The 20841-nt window shown below is 43.2% G+C and overlaps 1 protein-coding gene and 1 long non-coding RNA gene across 4 annotated transcripts in view; one reads left to right on the top strand and one right to left on the bottom strand.

Moving 5' to 3' along the window:
* Positions 1 to 20841, bottom strand: part of LOC144503866 (islet cell autoantigen 1-like protein) — a 106291-nt gene that overhangs the window by 31669 nt on the left and 53781 nt on the right. For all 3 annotated transcript variants that reach the window (XM_078228872.1, XM_078228871.1, XM_078228873.1), the window contains 2 exons: positions 6768 to 6893; positions 3941 to 4039 (listed from right to left, as the gene is read on the bottom strand). In XM_078228872.1, coding sequence (XP_078084998.1) covers positions 3941 to 4039; positions 6768 to 6893 — 225 coding nt within the window. The remainder of the gene's footprint in view (positions 1 to 3940; positions 4040 to 6767; positions 6894 to 20841) is intronic.
* The window catches only part of LOC144503867 (uncharacterized), a 208978-nt gene continuing 194014 nt past the window's right edge, over positions 5878 to 20841 (top strand). Inside the window, exon 1 of the long non-coding RNA XR_013499565.1 lies at positions 5878 to 6025. This is a non-coding gene — a long non-coding RNA (uncharacterized LOC144503867). The remainder of the gene's footprint in view (positions 6026 to 20841) is intronic.

Here is a 20841-nt window from a genome sequence, read left to right as displayed (position 1 = left end):
CAGTGTAGCCTGGGAACAATCTGTTCCCTTTTTAAAGAAAACAGTGATGATACCAGAAAAGCAAACTGTCGGCAGTGTATTCCTTTTGTGATTTTTTAAAAGATGTTGAAAGGTATTATGTATGTTAGTAGATCAAGGGTAGTTTTAAGGGATTCTTTATGTATTGGTAAACATTCAAAATAAGGTATAGTTTTAGATGTGTCTACTTCAATGTTTCTGTACTTGGAAGGAATCTATATTTAGATTTCATGCTGTGCTTAAAGAGAGTTGCAATGTAAAATGTAAATATAAAGGTAAAACTGCAGGTGTTGCTCAGCAACTAGAGGTTCTTAGTTTTTAACTGAAAGCTAGCACAGTTGTAGATAGGCAGCTAGAAAGGGAACACCTACCCCAGCTCTGCTAAAAGTAGTGGTTTTAGAAAGCTAGAGAGGGAACATCTCTCTCAGCTTTGCTATAAGAAAAACCATACAATGCAATAATGGTTATCTAAAGAGTGGCTGGTTAAGAAAACTAGAGAAGTTTCCAAGCTGAATGAAATTAAAGGTAGGAGAACACAGGACTGCTCAGTAAAGACAGAGAGAGTTAGAGGAAGGCTGAGACATCAGAAAAAGATCTGAAGTGATTTTCAAGTTTGTGAGATTTTACTACACACTGCGAGACATGAATTAAAATATCTGTAGCAATCAGTGGCTGGATGTGTGTGTGTAGAAACAGTCAAGACAAAGAAAGCCTAAAGGGGTTGGTACAAAATACTGGAGTGAATTTGCTGGTAGAAGTGGAGCGGAAACTCTGCTCAAGAATCCTTTGGAAAACGTGGAGTGGAATTCGGAATGCGAACCATTCAGTGAAGGTTTTAAAGCATGGTTTTATGAGTAGAGTTTGGAAACTCTCACGTGATAATCCTCTGGGGGGGGTGGGGAGGGGGGTAAGATTCAGAGGAGAAATCCAGACATTAGCTTGGATTTGAGAGCAGAGTGTGCATTCGACCACAGTCATCCTGTGTGCTTTAAAAAAGAACTGTGTGTGTTAAACTGTCGCTTCAAAAGTACTTATTCAACCATATTAATTCTGAAACTTGTATGCATTTGTTAAGCCAAGGAGGGAATAAAGGAATATTGTATGATAATCCAATTTTTTCCTTTTTAATAAATGTTTTGTTAAAATTAATTAGCGGGCCTGTAGCACAGTGGGCGGCACGGTAGCACAGTGGTTAGCACTGCTGCTTCACAGCTCCAGGGACCTGGGTTCGAATCCCGGCTCGGGTCACTGTCTGTGTGGAGTTTGCACATTCTCCTCGTGTCTGCGTGGGTTTCCTCCGGGTGCTCCGGTTTCCTCCCACAGTCCAAAGATGTGCGGGTTAGGTTGATTGGCCATGCTAAAATTGCCCCTTAGTGTCCTGGGATGCGTAGATTAGAGGGATTAGCGGGTAAAATATGTAGGGATATGGGGGTAGGGCCTGGGTGGGATTGTGGTCGGTGCAGACTCGATGGGCCGAATGGCCTCTTTCTGTACTGTAGGGTTTCTATGATTTCTATGATTTCTATGTTAGTCTGTTTCTCCGCGTTTGATTAAAAAAAGTAAAAGTTACGGGGGGGAGGGGGGGGGATTCTCCCATCCCGCTGCACTGAATTTTTAGTGGAGCAGGCCGGGAGATTTAAGCGGTGCCAGATTAGCGCGATCTGCATTGGGCGTCCGGCTGTGAGCGTGTCTCCCAGCACCAGATTTCTGGCATAATATTTGCAGCCCTTCATTTCAATATGGTTTAAATGCCGTTAGCGGGTCTGGGATGGAAATCTCTGGGCCCGCTAGCCTCCCCCCCCTCACCGCCAGGGTATTTCACTCCAGCGGGGTTACTACAACTACTTGTGGGGAACTAGCGGGCCCAGAGATTTCCACATGCTGGAGTGAAGGGGGGGGGGGTAATCGAAGCCCCACAGAAGGTCGGGCAGCGGGGAGTGGGGGGGGCGGTGCCCCTGGGCATTGTCACCTTGGTAGTGCCAGCCTGGGCCCCCTGGCACTGCCCAAGGGGCAAGGTGCCAATGCCCAGGGAGCACTTTGGCACACCATGTGTCCCGCTGCCACTCTGCAGGATCCGTGGGGGAGACAGGCCGGCGATCAGGGCTGCCCATTGGGGTGGGGGGGGGGAAGGGGAATCAATGCTGGGCCCAGGCATGTTTTTGGGAGGGGGGGGGGGGGGGGGGGAGAGGCAGTGATCAGGCCATGGCGGGGGGGGGGGAGGGTGGAGGAGGCTGGCGTTGCGTGGGTCTGGCCAGCAATCGGGAGGCCGGCAGACAGGGGCCACTGCACGTGCATCGATCTCGGTGCTGACAGACCGGCACATGTGCAGTGGCCCACTCAGCGCTTCTCCAGCGGGATTTACACTTGTGCACTCTGCAGTGCACAGAGTGTGGGAAATTCTTCTCTTATCTCCCACTGAAAAAACCAGCGTGCTTTACTCCAGTTTTCACATGAATCTGACATTTAGAATTTTTTGGGAGAATCGCCCTGACAATGTTTTGAACCAGGGTTCCATTCCAGGAACTTCCCATCCAGTTATAACATCAACTGGGATCGTAACATATAAATAAAGTGCTTTCTTCGAAGAGTAACAATTGAATACAAACTGTGGCTGACAGAACAACAAGAACTTGCATTTGCATGGTGCCTTTAACATACTAAAACATCTCAATATATTTCCTCTCTGTGTAACCAGGTAAAATTTGACACTATGCCACCTGGTGGCTGGTGGGATTACAATCACATTCACACAAATGGGCGACATAAGAATTTATGTCCCTTCTAGCAAGCGCTTATGAACTACATTATGAGCTCAATTGATCATCTTAAATTGGTTGTTAGTGTAGCTATTAGCACACTCAGGGTTGCCCCTTAGAGTCCTGAGATGCGTAGGTTAGGGGATTGGCGGGTAGATATGTGGGGGTAGGGCCTGGGTGGGATTGTGGTCGGTGCAGACTCGATGGGCCGAATGGCCTCCTTCTGCACTGTAGGGTTTCTATGATTCTTCTATGATTTGCCAGGTACTCCCCAATTGCCAGGTACTCCCCAATCACTGAATTACATCTAACATTATACTTTTGGGTTTTGCAAGCACAGGCTTGTTACTCTGGCTGCTCGTAATAAGCGACTGTTCCTATGGCAAGTTAGTATGGATCGCTTAGTGTATGGTATGAACAAAGAAAGCCTAGTAATCAAATGCCATCCACAATCTGTTACAAGTCTCTCAGGCAGTATGTGAAATTTGCGTTGCTTGTTCATTTTAATGAAGAAGGTGTGCAGCCAGACCAAACTGCGCTAGTCATTGGTTGCACATCTTGTAAGATAAGGCCAGAAATTGTGTGTCAATGATGCTACTTAAAGGCAGCCCACACTTGTTAGAGAGATCACCAGGGAAACACTTCTGATTGAAGAAATTATAGAATCATGAATATAATCATAGAATATTACAGCACAGAAGTCCATTCGGCCCATCATGCCTGTGCTGGCTTTTTGAAAAGCTATCTTTCACCACAGCACCAGAAACTTTTCCTGTTCATGTTTATCCAAGACCTTTTTGAGCATTATTTTTGAAGGTGCTTCCACAGACAGTGCATGCCAGATTATAAGTCATTGCATTAGTAAATTGATCTTGCCTCTAATGAAGTAGTGAGAATGCATTGAGATGCTCCAATGCTGCCTTGGGGGCCCGATGGAGGCAATGGACAGGTGTCTTCTAACCACATTGAGCATAAAGCTCTCCAGGCATCAACCAATGCGTTAAATTCCCATGAGAATATCGACTGCAATCTGGACTTTATAGTGTTGTTTTGATGGGTCAAAGAGAGAGCTTGTGAGACCATTTGTCAGGAGGCAAAACAGATGGATTTTTGGAAGAAAGTCTTGACAGGCTGATGGACCTCTTCCGCCTTTCTTTCAGTCTTACCTTCAGCGCGGTAAACTTGTACGACTGATGGCCCTTGAAACTCTCGTGAATCTGAGACATCATATGGGCTGTCCTCTCCCAGAAGTGAAGCAATGTCGTCTAGTGGAAGAGAAAAGAAAACACGTCACTTCTCGGCGTACAAGGCGAAAATAGATAAAGAGACCAAATGAAATTAAGAAGGAAAGGTGGCATGATGGCAGAGCATGCAGTGGCAAGGCACAGTATTGAGTCTGACCAGGTAGATTCCTATTCTCAGACATGCCACTGAAAGAGATGCAATGCTTCTGAATGGATAGTAATAGGCAGGACAGCTGAGGCCAGGGTGGGGGAGAAATGAGGGAAATGCCTCAGCTCATTCTCGAGTACTAACAAGTAGGATTATCAATAGTGACGCTGACAAATAAACCGAGTTCCCTCCTATCAAGCAGGAAATGGTGCATCACCCAGGGAAGGAGGAGAAAATGTTTTGGAACAAAAATTAATAAATAACAAAATATATTTAACAATTCTTCATACAGAGCTCAATTAATAAGTTGTGACTCAATAACTTGCAGATAGGGATACATTCGTGGAGTGGAATAAAGGAAAAGACTGACTTCATACTTGTGCTAAGCTAAATGCAAGAGCAGACAGAATATGGGTTATGAGAATGAGTTCAAATCCGTATTCTGGCTTCAGAATTTGAATTCAAAGTCTGGAAATAAAAAAGGGCTTGCCTCAGTAAAAGTCCTTTTGGAAAGGAAACCTGTTATCCTTATGCAGTCTGGCCTATATAGAATCATAGAAAGCTGAAGCACAGGAGGAGGCCTTTCGACTTTCATTGCCATGCTGACTCTTTGTCAGCCCCACACCCCTGCTCTTTGCCCAGAACCCTATAATTCTTCATCCTCAACATATCCGTCTAGCTTAGTGTAAAATGTATGGAATCTGCTTCCACCAGCGCTTTAGCAAGCTCCAGATACCAGTAACTCTGAACAATCCTACTTATCTCCCCGCTAGATCTTGAGCAAAAGTTTCAGTCCATGACCTCTGGGTCACTTGTCGGAGGGAATAATTTTTCTCCAACCACTCTATCAAAACCTCTCATCATCTTAAATATCTCTCTAAGGTCACCTATTAACCTTCAGTCTGCCATACTCCAGCTAAGGCTAACCAGTAATTTATAAAGTTTAACATGAGCTCTTTGCTTTTGTATCCGGTGCTTCTATTTATAAAGCCAAGTAATTATATGCTTTTTTAACCACATCAATTTGCCACACCACCTTTAAGAATTTGCCTATAAGGACCAAGATTTCTCTGTTCATTTACACTTTTCAAAATATTATATAGTATACTGTCTTTCTATATTAGCCTTACCAAAGTGTATCATTTCACATTCTGCTGCATTGAAATCCACCTGCCATGCTTCTGTCAATTTCATCATTCTATCTGTCATCTGGAAGTCGACAACTATCCTCATCACTGTCTATTACATAACTAAGTTTCATATTACCTACAAACTTCATAATGCTGAGTCTAATTTAATTTTTATAAACAATCTAAAGAGCAACTGATTCTGGAGAATACCACTGCAAACTACTTCCCAGTCTGAATAACATCCATCGCCTCCCTCTGCCTCCTGTCACTGACTGAATTCTGTGTTCACACTGCCAATTTTCCTTCAATTCCAAAAATGCCCATCTTCTTAAAAAGTCTCCTGTGTGACACTTCACCGAAAGAAATCTAAATTTCCCCTGACACTAAGGAGGAAATTAGCATGGCCAATTCACCTAACCTGCACATCTTTGGACTGTGGGAGGAAACCGGAGCACCCAGAGGAAACTGGTACAGAGTGAGACTGCGGATAGTTGGGAACCTGTCTCGGGGGCAGGGAATTCATATGGTGTTCGTGGAAGTGGAAATGACTAGGGTTGGGAAGCATTTTCCAATCGGGGCCATTGTGATCTCCTGGACTCGTTTCGATCGCCTCAGGGGGTCGGAGAGGAATTTCCCAGATTTTTTTCCCCCCATATTGGCCCTGGGGTTTTTCACTCTGGGTTTTCGCCTCTCCCTGGAGATCACATGGTCTGGAATGGGGGGGTGGGGGTAAGTTAATAGGTTGTAATGAACAAAGCATCGTAGCTGTGAGGGACAGCTCGGTGGATAGGATATTGGTATGTAGATAGGCTGGAAAATTGGACGGGGATCCTGGATTCAGGATTCAATCCTGGACCGGGGAGCGGCGCGGGCTTGGAGGGCCGAAGGGCCTGTTCCTGTGCTGTATTGTTCTTTGTTCTTTGAAACCCACGCAGACATGGGGAGAATGTGCAAACTCCACACAAAGTGACCCCAGCCGGGAACTGAACCTGGGTCCTTGGCGCTGTGAGGCAACAATGTTCACCACTGTGCCACCCATACTGACCTTACTAGTGATGCAAACATTCAGAGATTGAATAATATAAAAATGATTGGGCAGTCCATCGAGTCTGCACCGACTCTTCTCCGAAGGAGATCTTACCCTATCCCCGTAACCCCATGTATTCACCCTGCTCAAAGCTTGAATGAGCTACAAAACTATTTCAGGGTTCATGAGAGACTCGCTTCAAACAAATCCTCTTCAGTAGGTATTTGTAATTCTTATTAGTTGAGCACCTAACTGTGCACCGTGCCAAATGATACCAATAATTTAAACAGTGTGATGCTGTCCTGTTAATTGACAACAAAGCCAAGACATGGAAGGATAAAAGCACTCATCTTCCTGCAGAATGAGCACAGTCCCAAAGTTTGCAGATGTCATGATCTAATGCACCTTGTTTGTGTGACATGTTCCACTCTAAAGCCTCATTACCTGGTAAGCAGCAAGTGACTGGGAGAGCAGATTGCATCGGCTGGCTCCAAGTAAGTCCACTTTCTGACAGACGTCATTCTTTAGTTTGTCAAAGTGAATTTTGGTATTCCGCACTTGAGCCTGGACCTGCATTGAAACACACAACAACATTGCTCAACCTTTAGCTTATTCAATTAATGGGAATAAAATAAACTCTGTTTTTCTTTGTAACACACAACTGAATTTTTCACACGATCACAGCCTGCATTTGACAGAAGTATATCTTGCTTCTGCCAATGATTCTATTCCTGTCTCTTAAACGCAGGGCTTTTGATTAAGGAACTGTTCCCCAGAGCAGCCATTAAACAGGAAAGACCAGTCGGTGAACGATGGCAGGCCATTCAACCATTAGCTGCATCACCGCTGTGCCCAATCCTTTTCTCACCTGTCATCCATGCATCTCAGTTTTCCAGCATGGGTCATGTACAGTACTCAGGAGCAATGTTTCCACCTCCCTGACCCAAGCATTAGTGTGGGAGAAATGGGTTTCAATTCGTAGGGACTGGTACCAGTACCGGGAATAGAGGGAGCTGCTCCCTGGGGACGGGCTGCACTCAAACTGCACTGAGTTCAGTGTCCTGGCCCGGGGGGGGGGGGGGGGGGGGGGCTGGAAGATGGAAGATTCAAGTGACAGGAAATTTAAAGAGGAAGGACGAGACAAAATGCAGGATAGCGACATGAGTAATGATAATCAGAAGGTGACAAGAGGACAGAGCTTACAAACATTTAGATTCAAACACATCTGACAACTCAAAGCTGGACACGTGAGGAGTTGTGGGCCATCAGCATCAGTAGAATTGTGTTCAACCACAATCTGTAACCTCATGAATCACCATATCTCTCAATCCACCATTACTATCAAACCAGGGGATCAACTCTGGTTCAATGAGGAGTGCAGGGGAGCATGCCAGGAGCAGCATTAGATGCACCAACCTGGTGAAGCAACAGAACAGGAGGACATGCATGCCAAGCAGCAGAGGCAGCATACAATAGACCAGGTAAGTGCTCCCATAACCAACGGATCAAATCAAAACTCTGCAGTCCTGCCAAAGCAGTCATGACTGCTGGTGGAGCATCCTCAATGATGAGGAAGTCCAGCACATCAGTGCAAAAGGCAACCACCTTCAACCAGAAGTGCCAAGTTCATGATCCATCTCAGCCTCGTCCAAGGGTCCTAAGTATCACAAATGCCAATTTTCAACCAATTCAATTCACTCCATGTGAAATCAAGAAACGGATGAAGGCAATGAATACAATAAAGGCTCCGAGCCGGATAATATTCCGGCAATAACATTGAAGACTTGTGTTCCAGAACTAGCCACACCCCTAGCCAAGCTGCTCTCATACAGCTCCAACACTGGCAATGCGAAAAATTGCACAGGGATGTCCTATTCACAAAGATCAGGCCAAATCCAATCTGGCCAATTACTGCCCCACCAGCCTCCTTTCTATCACCAGCAAAGTGATGGAAGGTACATTAACTATGCTATCAAGTGGCACTTAATCAACAACAATCTGGACAATATTCAGGCTTGGGCTGATAAATAGCATGTAACATTTGTGCCAAATAACTGCGAGGCAATGACCATCGCCAGGACAACAGAATCTAATCATCTCCCTTGACATGCAAGGGCATTACCATTGCTGAATCCCCCAGTATCAACATCCTGAAGGCTACCATTGACCAGCCATATAAATATTGCTACAAGAACAGATCAGAAGTTGGAAATAAAGAGGGGACTAATTCACCTCCTGCCTCCCCAAAGTCTGTCCATCATCTACAAGGCACAAGTCAGAAGTGTGATGGTATACCCTTCACGTGCCTGAGTGTGTGTGGCTCCAACGGCTCTCAAGAAAGTCAACAGCATCCAGGACAAAGCAGCCCACTTGATTAGCTTCCTATCCACTTTAAACATTCAAACTTTGCCAAGGGTTCTATGACAGCACCTTCCAAACCTGTGGCCTTTACCACCTAGAAGGACAAGGGCAGCAGATATATGGGAAGCACCAAATCCAGGTTCCCCTCGAAGCCATTCACCATCTTGACTTGGAGCTATATTGCCTTTCCCTCACCATAGCTATCAAAATCCTGGAAGCCCCTTCCTAAAGCGCTGTACCCACACCAGATGATCTGCAGTGGTTCAAGATGACTCACCACCACCTTCTCAAGGACAGTTAGGAATGGGCACCAAATGCTGGCCTGGCCAGCAATGCACATGTCCCATGAAAGAAGAAAAACATAACAGTGCACCAAGAAATCAGATCAGAGTAAGGAAAAATGGTAAAATTACAGAATTAAAGGCTCATTATCTGAATGCTTGCAGCATTTGTAACAAGAAAGAGGAATTGAAAGTACAAATAGAAATAAATGGGAATGATTTGATAGCCATTACAAAGACAAGGTTGCAAGGTGACTATGGCTGTGAACTGAATATTGAGCTACTTGACACTTTGGAAGGAGATAGAAAGGAAAAGGAGGTGGGGTAGCTCTGCTAATTAAGGATGAGATCAGTACAATAGTGAGCAATGATCTTGCTCTGCAGATCAAGTTATAGAGTCAGTTTGGGTGGATTTAAGAAGCAGCAACGGAAAGAAATCATCAGCAGGAGTAGTCTAAAGAGTAGCTACATTGTAGGACAGAGTTTACAAATCAAAAAATGCAAGAAAAATACTGCAATAATCATGGCCAACATTAATCTTCACATAGATTGAACAACTCAATTTTGCAACGGTGCCCTTGAAGATGAGTTCAATATGTGTATTCGGAACATTGTGGGACCAGTTAGGGAACACGTTATTTTAGACCTGGTATGTGCAATGAGACAGGATTAATTAATGAATTCATAAGTATCCTCTAGGGAAGAGGATGAAAGAATTTCAGTTTGAGGGTGAGAATCGTGGGTCTGAAACTAGTGCCTTAAGTGTAAATAAAGACAATTTAAAGGTAGAGTGAGTTGGCTACAGTTGACTGGAAAAGTATTTTTTAAATGGTAAGATGGTAGTCAAACAGTGGTATGTTATAATTCAGGTCAGAAACACCAAAATATTAGATCATAAGATTTGCAATTTGAATTTGGCTAGGGTGAGCATGAGATGCTTTACTGCATGTATGATTCAACTGACCCACTAGGGAGCTTTGATCAAACAAAGTTTATTTAAGAATACAGTTAACATGTATAGAAAGAAAATTAGCAATAACTTTTACTAATTACAAACAAGAAAAAAAAAATCATGATATTGTATAAACCTTAACAGCTAAACATCATTCCAACCAAACAAATCCCACAAACAAAACCCTTGCCACATGTTTAACACAGCAAATATGAATGCTTACGTGGTGTTGGAACTTAGTCCTTTGGTTGGATGCTGAAGTTCTCTCTTGAGAGACACACACAAGCTTGAAGTCAGAACAGCTTCCAAAACACCAGAGAGACACTAGTGAACCAGCAGCAGCAGATTATTTACTCCAGGAAGGCCAGAAGTCTTGCTTCCAGCTAGCCAGCAGAATTTCCAAAACCAGGGGGGGAGAGAAACACTGCTTTCCACTTGACAACCAGGACAGCTACTAACTAAACCAACAGCCAGCAGCCCCAAAGCTGAAAGTGAAACCTTGAATTCATTAAGAACAAAAACTGTCCAAAACAGACCTAGTCTTCCCCCCAACAATGCTGGGTCATAAAACAAATCCCAGAAAGTACCTGAGACCCAGAGTAAAAATAAACAAAATCCCATTTAAGCCATTGAAGCAGCAATAGAAGGACGCTTAATTGACAGCCAGTGCCACAATGAAACCAAAAGGCCAGCTTACAAACTGCAGAGAACACGATATAAAAAAAACTTTTCTTAAAGGTACACAAACACAGAGGTAGAGATTTCAGAGGGTATTTCCCAATTCTCAACAACGATATATTCCATTGAGAAAGAAAGGCTTTGAGAAGGATGAACCATCCATAACTAACAATGGATGGTATCAAGTTACAAATATTAGGAGGGTTGTGAACATTTTAATAATTAGCAAAGAATGATTCAAAAATAATGAGGGAGAAAATAGATAATGAGATGAAACTAGCAAGTAATATAAACAAACAGTAAGAATTACAAGTCTCTAAACAGGGAGAGATTAGCTGAAACAAACATCGGTCCCTTAGAGAATGAAACTTGGGTATTAAGGGGAAATAAGAAAATGAAAGATAAATAATGTGCAGCCATCTTGGCAAAAGAAGCATCCTAATAAGAGTAGAAAATCAAGGGCAAAAGAGAAGATGAACTTAAAATAATAATCGCTGGAGAAAAAAGTACAAGGCAAACCTATGGGACTAAAGGCTGACAAGTCCCCTAGACCTGATGCTCTGTATCTTAGGATCTTAAAAGAAGTGGAATGTAGAGATTGTGGATGTACTAGCTATAATCTTCCAAAATACTATAGAATCTGCAAAGGATGGGGATAGGAATATACAATGAAAGATCTCTATTCAAAACAGAAAGGAGACAGAAAACAGGAAACTGTAGGCTAGTTAGCCTAACATCTGCAATTGGGGAATTGGTGTAATCCGTTATTAAGTAGTAGCAAGACATTTAGAAAATCATACTACAATTAGGCACAGTCAACATGTTTTTATGAAAGGGAAATTGTGTTTGACAAATACGGTCAAGTTCTTTGAGGATGTAACAAACCGTGTGGATGATGGGGAACCAGTAGACAGAGCTGGGTGATTTTACTGGAGGGCACATTCCTCATTACCCACCCTCCCCTCTCCATCAAGTCAGTCAGCACCATGCTGTCTTCAAATGTGACTGCCCCACATCGATAATACACCAGTGCAGTCTTAGACACTGCTGGCACTATGAGTCCGAGAACTGAAGATAGATTCTGGACTTCAGGTAAGTCCAGGTGTTTGGGCTGGAGTCATTTTCGTGACCCCAGGAAGAGGGTGGGTGGAAGGTGTTGCAGCTGTCCTGGTTTTAGCGATCAAGGGGAGAAGCACGGGGGTGGGGGGGGTGCTCACGAAGGGCACAGGGGACACACCCCCAAAAGGAGATAATCGCCTTCTTGTTCTGCTTGGTTTTCCCGCTTCCCAGTCAAACGCATTATTGCCATGGATGCATAGGACCATAGAAAATTACAGCTCAGAAACAGGCCTTTTGGCCCTTCTTGTCTGTGCCGAACCATTTTATGCCTAGTCCCACTGATGCTGCGTGTGTCTGAATGCCATTGCAATGTAAAGGTGCTTGGCAGAACGAGGGTTAACGTGGGATTGGAGAACAGCACTGCCCATGGAATGATGTATCACGGCACATGGTTATAGACTCTCAGAGCATTCTAGAAAGAATCAATCTGCACAGCAGCACCATGTATGACAGTAAACTGGGACCTGTACTTAGTTAAAGATGAACAATAAAGTGTTCATGTTTTAAAGGTACATGTCTCATTGAGACACCACATGAATCCATAACACAACATGGTGATCAGTGGTGGTACGAAAGGTGGCATAAAAATAGAGTCAGAGAGGTTTACTGCATGGAAACAGGCCCTTCGGCCCAACTTGTCCATGCCGCCCCTTTTTTTAAACCACTAAGCTAGTCCCAATTGCCCACGTTTGGCCCATATCCCTCTATACCCATCTTACCCATGTAACTGTCCAAACGCTTTTTAAACGACAAAATTGTACCTGCCTCTACTACTGCCTCTGGCAGCTTGTTCCAGACACTCACCACCCGTCTTCCTGGGGTCACGAAAATGTCCCCAGCCTAAACACCTGGACTTACCTGAAGTTCAGAATCTACCTTCAGTTCTCAGGACTCAGTGCCAGCAGTGGCCACTACTGTGTTCTGACACTGCTGGAACTAGCGAGCTAGTTGAAAATCAATTTGGCCGATAGCTTTCAAGGGTGGACCTTCTGTTCAAGAGGGGCAAAAGTCCAACTATTTACTCATTAAGACTGCTCCTGGTGTAGTATCGATGTGGGGCAGTCAGATTTGAAGTCAGCATGGTGCTGACTGACTTTTTGATGGAGAGGACAGGGTGGATAGTGAGAAATGTATCCTCCAGTAGGTGAAAAATTGCCCCTCTGCACCTTTTTGTATTTCTCCCCTCTGGACCCTTTTGTATCTCTCCCCTCTCACCTTAAACCTATGCCCTCTAGTTTTAGACTCCCCTACCTTTGGGAAAATATATTGACTGTCTAGCTGATCTATGCCCCTCATTATTTTATCGACCTCTATAAGATCACTCCTCAGCCTTTTACGCTCCAGGGAAAAAAGTCCCAGTCTATCCAGCCTCTCCTTATAACTCAATCCATCAAGTCCCGGTAGCATCCTAGTAAATCTTTTCTGCACTCTTTCTAGTTTAATAATATCCTTTCTATAATAGGGTGGCCAGGACTGTACACAGTATTCTGAGTGTGACCTTACCAATGTCTTGTACGATGTCCCAACTCCTCTATTCAATGTTCTGACCAATGAAACCAAGCATGCCGAATGCCTTCTTCACCACTCTGTCCACCTGTGTCTCCACTTTCAAGGAGCTATGAATCTCTACCCCTAGATCTCTTTGTTTTATAACTCTCCTCAACGCCCTACCATTAACTGAGTAAATCCTGCCCTGGTTCGATCTACCAAAATGCATAACCTCACATTTATCTAAATTAAACTCCATCTGCCATTCATCAAGCCCACTGGCCCAATTGATCAAGATCCCGTTGCAATCCAAGATAACCTTCTTCACTTCCACAATGCCACCAATCTTGGTGACATTTGCAAACTTACTAACCATGCCTCCTAAACTGATGAACTCAAAATAGAATTTCCAACATATGAAAAATTTAAAAGAACTGAAGCCTGACCAGAGACATGCACCCGATAAGAAAAACCAAAGGCGCAGTTGAGGAAGTTTAGATTCAGACTTAGAAGTTGAGGAAACCATCAAAGTGAGTGGATGTCCATTACAAGACCCCAAGTGACCTGGTCTTGAGTATTAAGTGAGTAACAACGTTGAAGCACTGAGTGACGCAGGGTTAAGGAAACTGGTCAGATACAACTGAGTAAATTACCGAAACACAGAAGCTGTACTTATGTTTTAAATAGGTGACTATCCCAGGGAAGACATTGATTTGATTTGATTTATTATTGTCACATTTATTAACATAGTGAAAAGTATTGTTTCTTGCGCGCTATACAGACAAAACATACCGTTCACAGAGAAGGAAACGAGAGAGTGCAGAATGTAGTGTTACAGTCATAGCTAGGGTGTAGAGAAAGATCAACTTAATGCAAGGCAAGTCCATTCAAAAGTCTGACAGCAGCAGGGAAGAAGCTGTTCTTGAGTCGGTTGGTACGTGGCCTCAGACTTTTGTATCTTTTTCCCGACGGAAGAAGGTGGAAGAGAAAATGTCCAGGGTGCAAGGGGTCCTTAATTATGCTGGCTGCTTTGCCGAGGCAGCGGGAATTGTAGACAGAGTCAATGGATGGGAGGCTGGTTTACGTGATGGATTGGGCTACATTCACGACCTTTTGTAGTTCCTTGTGGTCTTGGTCAGAACAGGAGCCATACCAAGCTGTGATACAACCAGAAAAAATGCTTTCTATGGTGCATCTGTAAACATTGGTGAGAGTCGTAGCTGACGTACCAAATTTCCTTAGTCTTCTGAGAAAGTAGAGGTGTTGGTGGGCTTTCTTAACTATAGTTTCAGCATGGGGGGGACCAGGACAGGATGTTGGTGATCTGGACACCTAAAAACTTGAAGCTCTCGACCCTTTCTACTTCGTCCCCATTGATGTAGATAGGGGCACGATTGAAAAAGGTGAGAGAAAACTACAGGTGGGGTCCACAGCGGCACCATAAGATGCGGTGGCCATACTCCACGAAGTGAATTTTAATAAATTAGAGAAAAACTTGCAGAGTTTAAGAGAAAGGAACACATTTCAGTTGAATGAAGTGGAAATAAAAACTGCTGTGCCGAATATTTTTTTTAAAAAGGGGAAAAAAGCCTACAGAGTTTGGAAAAGGAATCCCTTTTCAGTTGAGTCCCAGTCTTCTTGTTGGAGAAAAAGAGCTTCTGCAGAAATGACTGTCTTGAACATCTAAAAGTTTGAAAAAAGGCCCAAGATTGTGAGAGTTGCATTGAACCTGAAACAGTGTGGGAAAGGCACAAAGACAGAACCAACAGCCCGGGTGAAAAAAAACGGTTACTGCACAGATAGCCTTAAATGGGCAACGGCATTTAAAGCTGCAACCACTAGAAAAGAAAACAGCTCATGGACAGAAAATTAGAAAAGTCAGACATAGTTTGGATAAGAAAAGGGCTAAACCAGACCAAAGAGTCTTGGAAAATATCATTTTTAGTTTACAAGCAAATTAAAGGATTAAATAAGGAAACAGTAGAAAAACAAATTGATAAATTTTTTATCTATCTTTGGTTTATTTGTGGATGAAGTTCTTCATAGCCAACTCAATATTCAACAACATTTGGTGAGATACTAAAAGGCTTTGACAGATACTTTATACTCCAAGTTGTGGAGAGTATGGACCAGTGATGACCAACCTAGGCTAGTAAGTGGGCCGCATGTCAACAACAACACAACGCACTGAAGCTCAGAGTGAGTTGGCAAGAGGTCAATAACAAAATAAACCGTTCAAAGAACAAATTATTGTCCTTCAAGCTCCAATACAAAAGGAATGTGTAACCATTCAGCAGCATGAAGGCACGGAACCGATCTTAAACAGCAGTATGAAAGACCAGCAGAAGAAACTTGAGGAGACTGCTGAATTACAGGAAAACCCAAGATGAAGGAAGATGGCTTCACAAAGAAAAGAAAAACCTGTTGAAGAATCTTCACATTACAAAAATCCCGTTGGACAAAGCTTGTTCTTCTGGAAAATTATGAAGAGAAGCAAAATGGATTTAACATCTCTCCGACCAAACTGAACAACCCCGCTGGTAAAAGGCTCAGTAGTTTACTAAATTCCAGGAGGAAGCCTGGAATTTAGTGGTGGTGGATGGAAAATTTTCAGACTGGAAACCGGTTACCAGCGGAGTGCCACAGGGATCAGTGCTTGGTCCTCTGCTATTTGTCATTTTTATAAATGACTTGGAGGAGGGGGCTGAAGGGTGGATCAGTAAATTTGCTGATGACACCAAGATTGGTGGAGTAGTGGATGAGGTGGAGGGCTGTTGTAGGCTGCAAAGAGATACAGATAGGATGCAGAGCTGGGCTGAAAAATGGCAAATGGAGTTTAACCCTGACAAATGCGAGGTGATTCATTTTGGTAGGACAAATTTAAATGTGGATTACAGGGTCAAAGGTAGGGTTCTGAAGAATGTGGAGGAACAGAGAGATCTTGGGGTTCATATCCATAGATCTCTGAAGGTTGCCACTCAAGTGGATAGAGCCGTGAAGAAGGCCTATAGTGTGTTGGCATTCATTAACAGGGGGTTTGAGTTTAAGAGCCGTGGGGTTATGCTGCAACTGTACAGGACCTTGGTGAGACCACATTTGGAATATTGTGTGCAGTTCTGGTCACCTCACTATAAGAAGGATGTGGAGACACTGGAAAGAGTGCAAAGGAGATTTACCAGGATGCTGCCTGGTTTGGAGGGTAGGTCTTATGAGGAAAGGTTGAGGGAACTTGGGCTTTTCTCTTTGGAGCGGAGGAGGTTGAGAGGAGACTTGATAGAGGTTTATAAGATGATGAGGGGGATAGATAGAGTGAACGTTCAAAGACTATTTCCTCGGGTGAATGGAGTGGTAACTAGGGGGCATAACTATAGGGTTCATGGTGGGAGATATAGGAAGGATGTCCGAGGTAGGTTTTTTACTCAGAGAGTGGTTGGGGTGTGGAATGGACTGCCTGCAGTGATAGTGGAGTCAGAAACTTTAGGAGCATTTAAGAAGCTATTGGATAGGCACATGGAGTACTTCGGGATGATAGGGAGGAAATAGCTTGATCTGGGTTTCAGACAAAGCTCGGCACAACAACGTGGGCCGAAGGGCCTGTTCTGTGCTGTACTGTTCTATGTTCTATGTTCTAAGCCGAAAGCTAAAGAGAAAGACTGAAGAGCTGAAGAAGCAGCTGAATGGAAAAGCGGTAAATCTTTCTAAGAGCGGGGAATAAAGCCAGAAGTAGCACAGTTATAGAATTGAAACAAGTTAAGATTTTGCCAGAGACAGACCTGCCAACAGTGAAACCAAAATGAAGGACAGGACAAAGCTCTGCAGCAGACAAAGAAAGAAAAGATGGATATAAGATCGGAAAGTGTAAGTCCAACACTGAAGTGCAAGGAATTTGAAGAAAAGGCACAGGATGACTTGGAAACATAGAAGCTAGAAGCAGGAGTAGACCAATCGGCCCTTTGAGCCTACTCCACCATTCATCTTGATCATGGCTGATCATCGATTTCAATATCCTGATCCCCACTTCCTCCCATATCCCTTGTTCCCTTTAGCCCCAAGAATTATATCTAATTTCTTCTTGAAACCAGACAACATTTTAGACTCAACTACATTCTGTGGTAGCGAATTCCACACATTCACCACCCTCTGGGTGAAGAAATTCCTCCTCACCTCAGTTCACCTCACCCCTTATCCTCAAACTATGACCCCTAGTTCTGGACTCCCCCACCATTGGGAACATTCTTTCTGAATCTATGCTTTCTAATCCTATTAGAATAAGTTTCAATGAGAACCCCCCCTCACTCTTCTAAACTCCAGTGAATGTAATCTCCCCTCATATGACAGACCTGCCATCCCAAGAATCAGCCTGGTAAATCTTCACTGCACTCCCTCTATAGCAAGGACATCCTTCCTCAGATAAGGACACCACAACTGCAAACAATACTCCAGGTGTGGCATCACCAACGCCCTATATAATTGCAGCAAAACATCCCTAGCCCTATACTCAAATCCTCTCACAATGAATGCCAACATACCATTTGGCTTCTTTTCTGCCTGCTGTTCCTGCGCGCTTACTTTAAGCGACTGATGCACAAGGACTCCAAGGTCTCGTTGAGTATCCACCTCTCAATTTACACCCATTCAAGTAATAATCTATCTTCCTATTACTACTACCAAAGTGGATAACCTCACATTTATCCACATTATACTGCATCTGCCATGCAGATGTCCACACACTCAGCCTGTCCAAATCATGCTGAATATGACTGATATACAGAGGACCACTAAGTTACTGAAAAAGAAACAACAAACAAATGTCGGGCTGAAATTGTGAGCGAGGTGCAAATGAAAGTTCAATTTGCGAAACGTATATATACATCACGCAGGAACATGGCAGATACCACAGAAAAAGAAAATTTGCGTCCTCTCCAAGAATGAACCTTCAGGAAATTGCCTTCGGAAGGAGCTAGACAAACCCACAGTGTGTGAAAAAAGCAGATGGGTTGTAAATAAAGTGAAACACAATTCGAAGGAGCACAAAAAGCAAATCAAATGGATATAACCAATTCCCAGAAACACAGAATACTACTACCCTTCTTTCAAACATGACAGACCAAAGTGTGGAAGAACTGCCAAGACTGTCTGAATTTATAAAGTCAGAAACTTGAGGTGGGAAAAAGGGATAGCAAATAAAGATTGCATTGTAATACTCCACTGGAAGAGAGTTAAGCTTTGTGTTGAGAAGAAAGGGAGTTGTTGCATGTGCCTTCATGACATTTTAATGTAAAGGTGCTCAGCAGAGCAAGGGTTAACATTGGACTGGAGAAACGCACCACCCATGGAATGATGTATAGAGTCACATGGTAATAGACCCAGAGCATTTAGAAAGGACCAACCTACATGGCAGAAGCACCATGCATGACACTAACTGAGCTCTGTACATAGTTAAAGAGTGTTCACAAGACTCAAGATCTCATAATTGAGACATCAAATAAACCTATGACATGACAGCAGAGCAGAATTTGGTCCTCAAGTGCTCATTAATTGGCCATTTATGGGCCCTAAGAGTCATAAGGATGAAAGGCATCACCTTTCCTGCCCTTATGCGGGAGTGGTGGGGGCTAGAATTCACCCCAGTGCATTTGGATTTCCAAATGACATTCAATAAGCTGCTATATGAAAAGTTATTACACCAGATAAGTGGGGAGAAGATATTAGCATGGAAAGAGGGTTGGCTAAATAACCGAGGTACCAGAATTGGGAAAAAATTGTCATTTTCAGATTGGCAAACTATAACTGGAGGTGTGCCACAGGGATTTAGTGTTGCGGCCTCTACTATTTACAATTTTTATTAACAACTTTGTTGAAGGAACAAAGTGTACTGCAGCCACATTTGCTGATGATACACAGATTCGTACGTAGGAACGTAAATAGTGAGTAGGACAAAGATTCTGCAAAGGGATATAGATAAAGTGAGCGGGCAAAAATTTGGAAGATGGAATTTGTGAGGTTATCTACGGTACTTTGATAGGACGAATAGAAGAGCAAAATATTATTTAAATGGAGAGCAAACTACAGAATGGTGCAGCACAAAGGAATCTGGGTGTCCTCAGACATGAAATACAAAGTTAGCACGCAAGTACAGCAAGTAAGTCAAATGGAATGTTGGTCTTTATTACAAGGGGATAGAGTATTAAAATAGGGAAATCTTGATTCAACTGTACAGGATATTGCTGAGACCATACTTGGGGTACTTCACACAGTTTTGGTCTTCTTATTTGAGGAAGGATATACTTGCATTGGTGGCAATTCAATAAAGGTTAACTAGATTGATTCCAGGGATAAAGGAATTGCCTTATGAGGAAAGATTGAACAGGTTAAGTTTTTAAAGTTTATTTATTAGTGTCACAAGTAGGCTTACATTAACATTGCAATGAAGTTACTGTGAAAATCTCCTAGTCGCCACATTCCGGTGCCTGTTCGGGTACACTGAGTGAGAATTTAGCATGGCCAATACACCTAATCGACACGTCTTTCAGACTGAGGGAGGAAACCAGAGCACCCGGAGGAAATCCACGCAGACATGGGGAGAACGTGCAAACTCTGCACAGACAGTGACCCAAGCCCGGAATCAAACCCAGGTCCCTGGAGCTGTGAGGCAGCAGTACTAGCCACTGTGCCACCCTATACCCATTGGAGTTTTGAAAAATGAGACATGATCATATTGAAACATAAAAGATTCTGAGAGAGCTCGGCAGGGTAGCTAGTGAGAAGATAGTTCTCCTCTTGAAAGGAACTGTAAACGAGGAGGCACAGTTTCAGAATAAGGACTCGCCCATTTAAGATGGAGATGAGAAGGAATTTCTAGTCTTAGAGGGTTGTGAATCTTTGGAATTCTCTACCCAAGATAGATATGGAGGCTAAGTCATTGAATAGATTCTAGGCTGAGGTTTTTTCTGAACTATAGGGGAGTCAAAGGTTATGGAAACAGACAGGAAATTGGAGATCATGTGAAGATCGGGTCAGCCTGATCTTATTGAATAGCGGAGCAAACCCGAGGGGCCATATGGTCTCCTCCTGTTCATATTCCTTATGATCTTATATAACATGTTGAGGTTAATTGTACAGCCCTGGCTAATATCAGCTAAATGAAAGGGGACTCTTAATGCTGGATCAGATTTGCATTTATTCACTCTCAACTGAATTGTAAGATCTGGACAAAGCAACTGTACACTTTCAAAGGCTCCAATAAATTATTTTTAAAGTCTATGATACGAAATGTTACTTCAAAGAGATGTACTGTATCCAAAAGCTAATTAAAACAGAGTGTTTTCTTCCCTTGAGCGAAATCACCTTAAAGACATCTGTCGTACAAATTTCAGCCACGTGCTTAAACATACTGACACAGTCTGTTAATGATTTTCTTTTTGTTTAAAGAAAAAGAAATGATTATCATAAAGAATGCCTGCGAGCAGACTCCAGAGCCACAGCCACGTTTAGGGTTTCAAAAGCATGACCTTAATTTACATGGTGGAAAAATGACTAGAGTTCTGGCGAAAGCTGATCAACCTGAAATATAAACTTTGCTTCCCTCTCCACAGATGCTGCTGAGTATTTCCAGCATTGTTTTTATTTCAAATTTCCA

The sequence above is a fragment of the Mustelus asterias genome, chromosome 14 (assembly GCF_964213995.1).
Source record: "Mustelus asterias chromosome 14, sMusAst1.hap1.1, whole genome shotgun sequence".
NCBI classification, from domain to species: domain Eukaryota; kingdom Metazoa; phylum Chordata; class Chondrichthyes; order Carcharhiniformes; family Triakidae; genus Mustelus; species Mustelus asterias.
The sequence above is the reverse complement of the archived record's forward strand: the minus strand, read 5'-3'. Positions and strand labels throughout refer to the sequence as shown.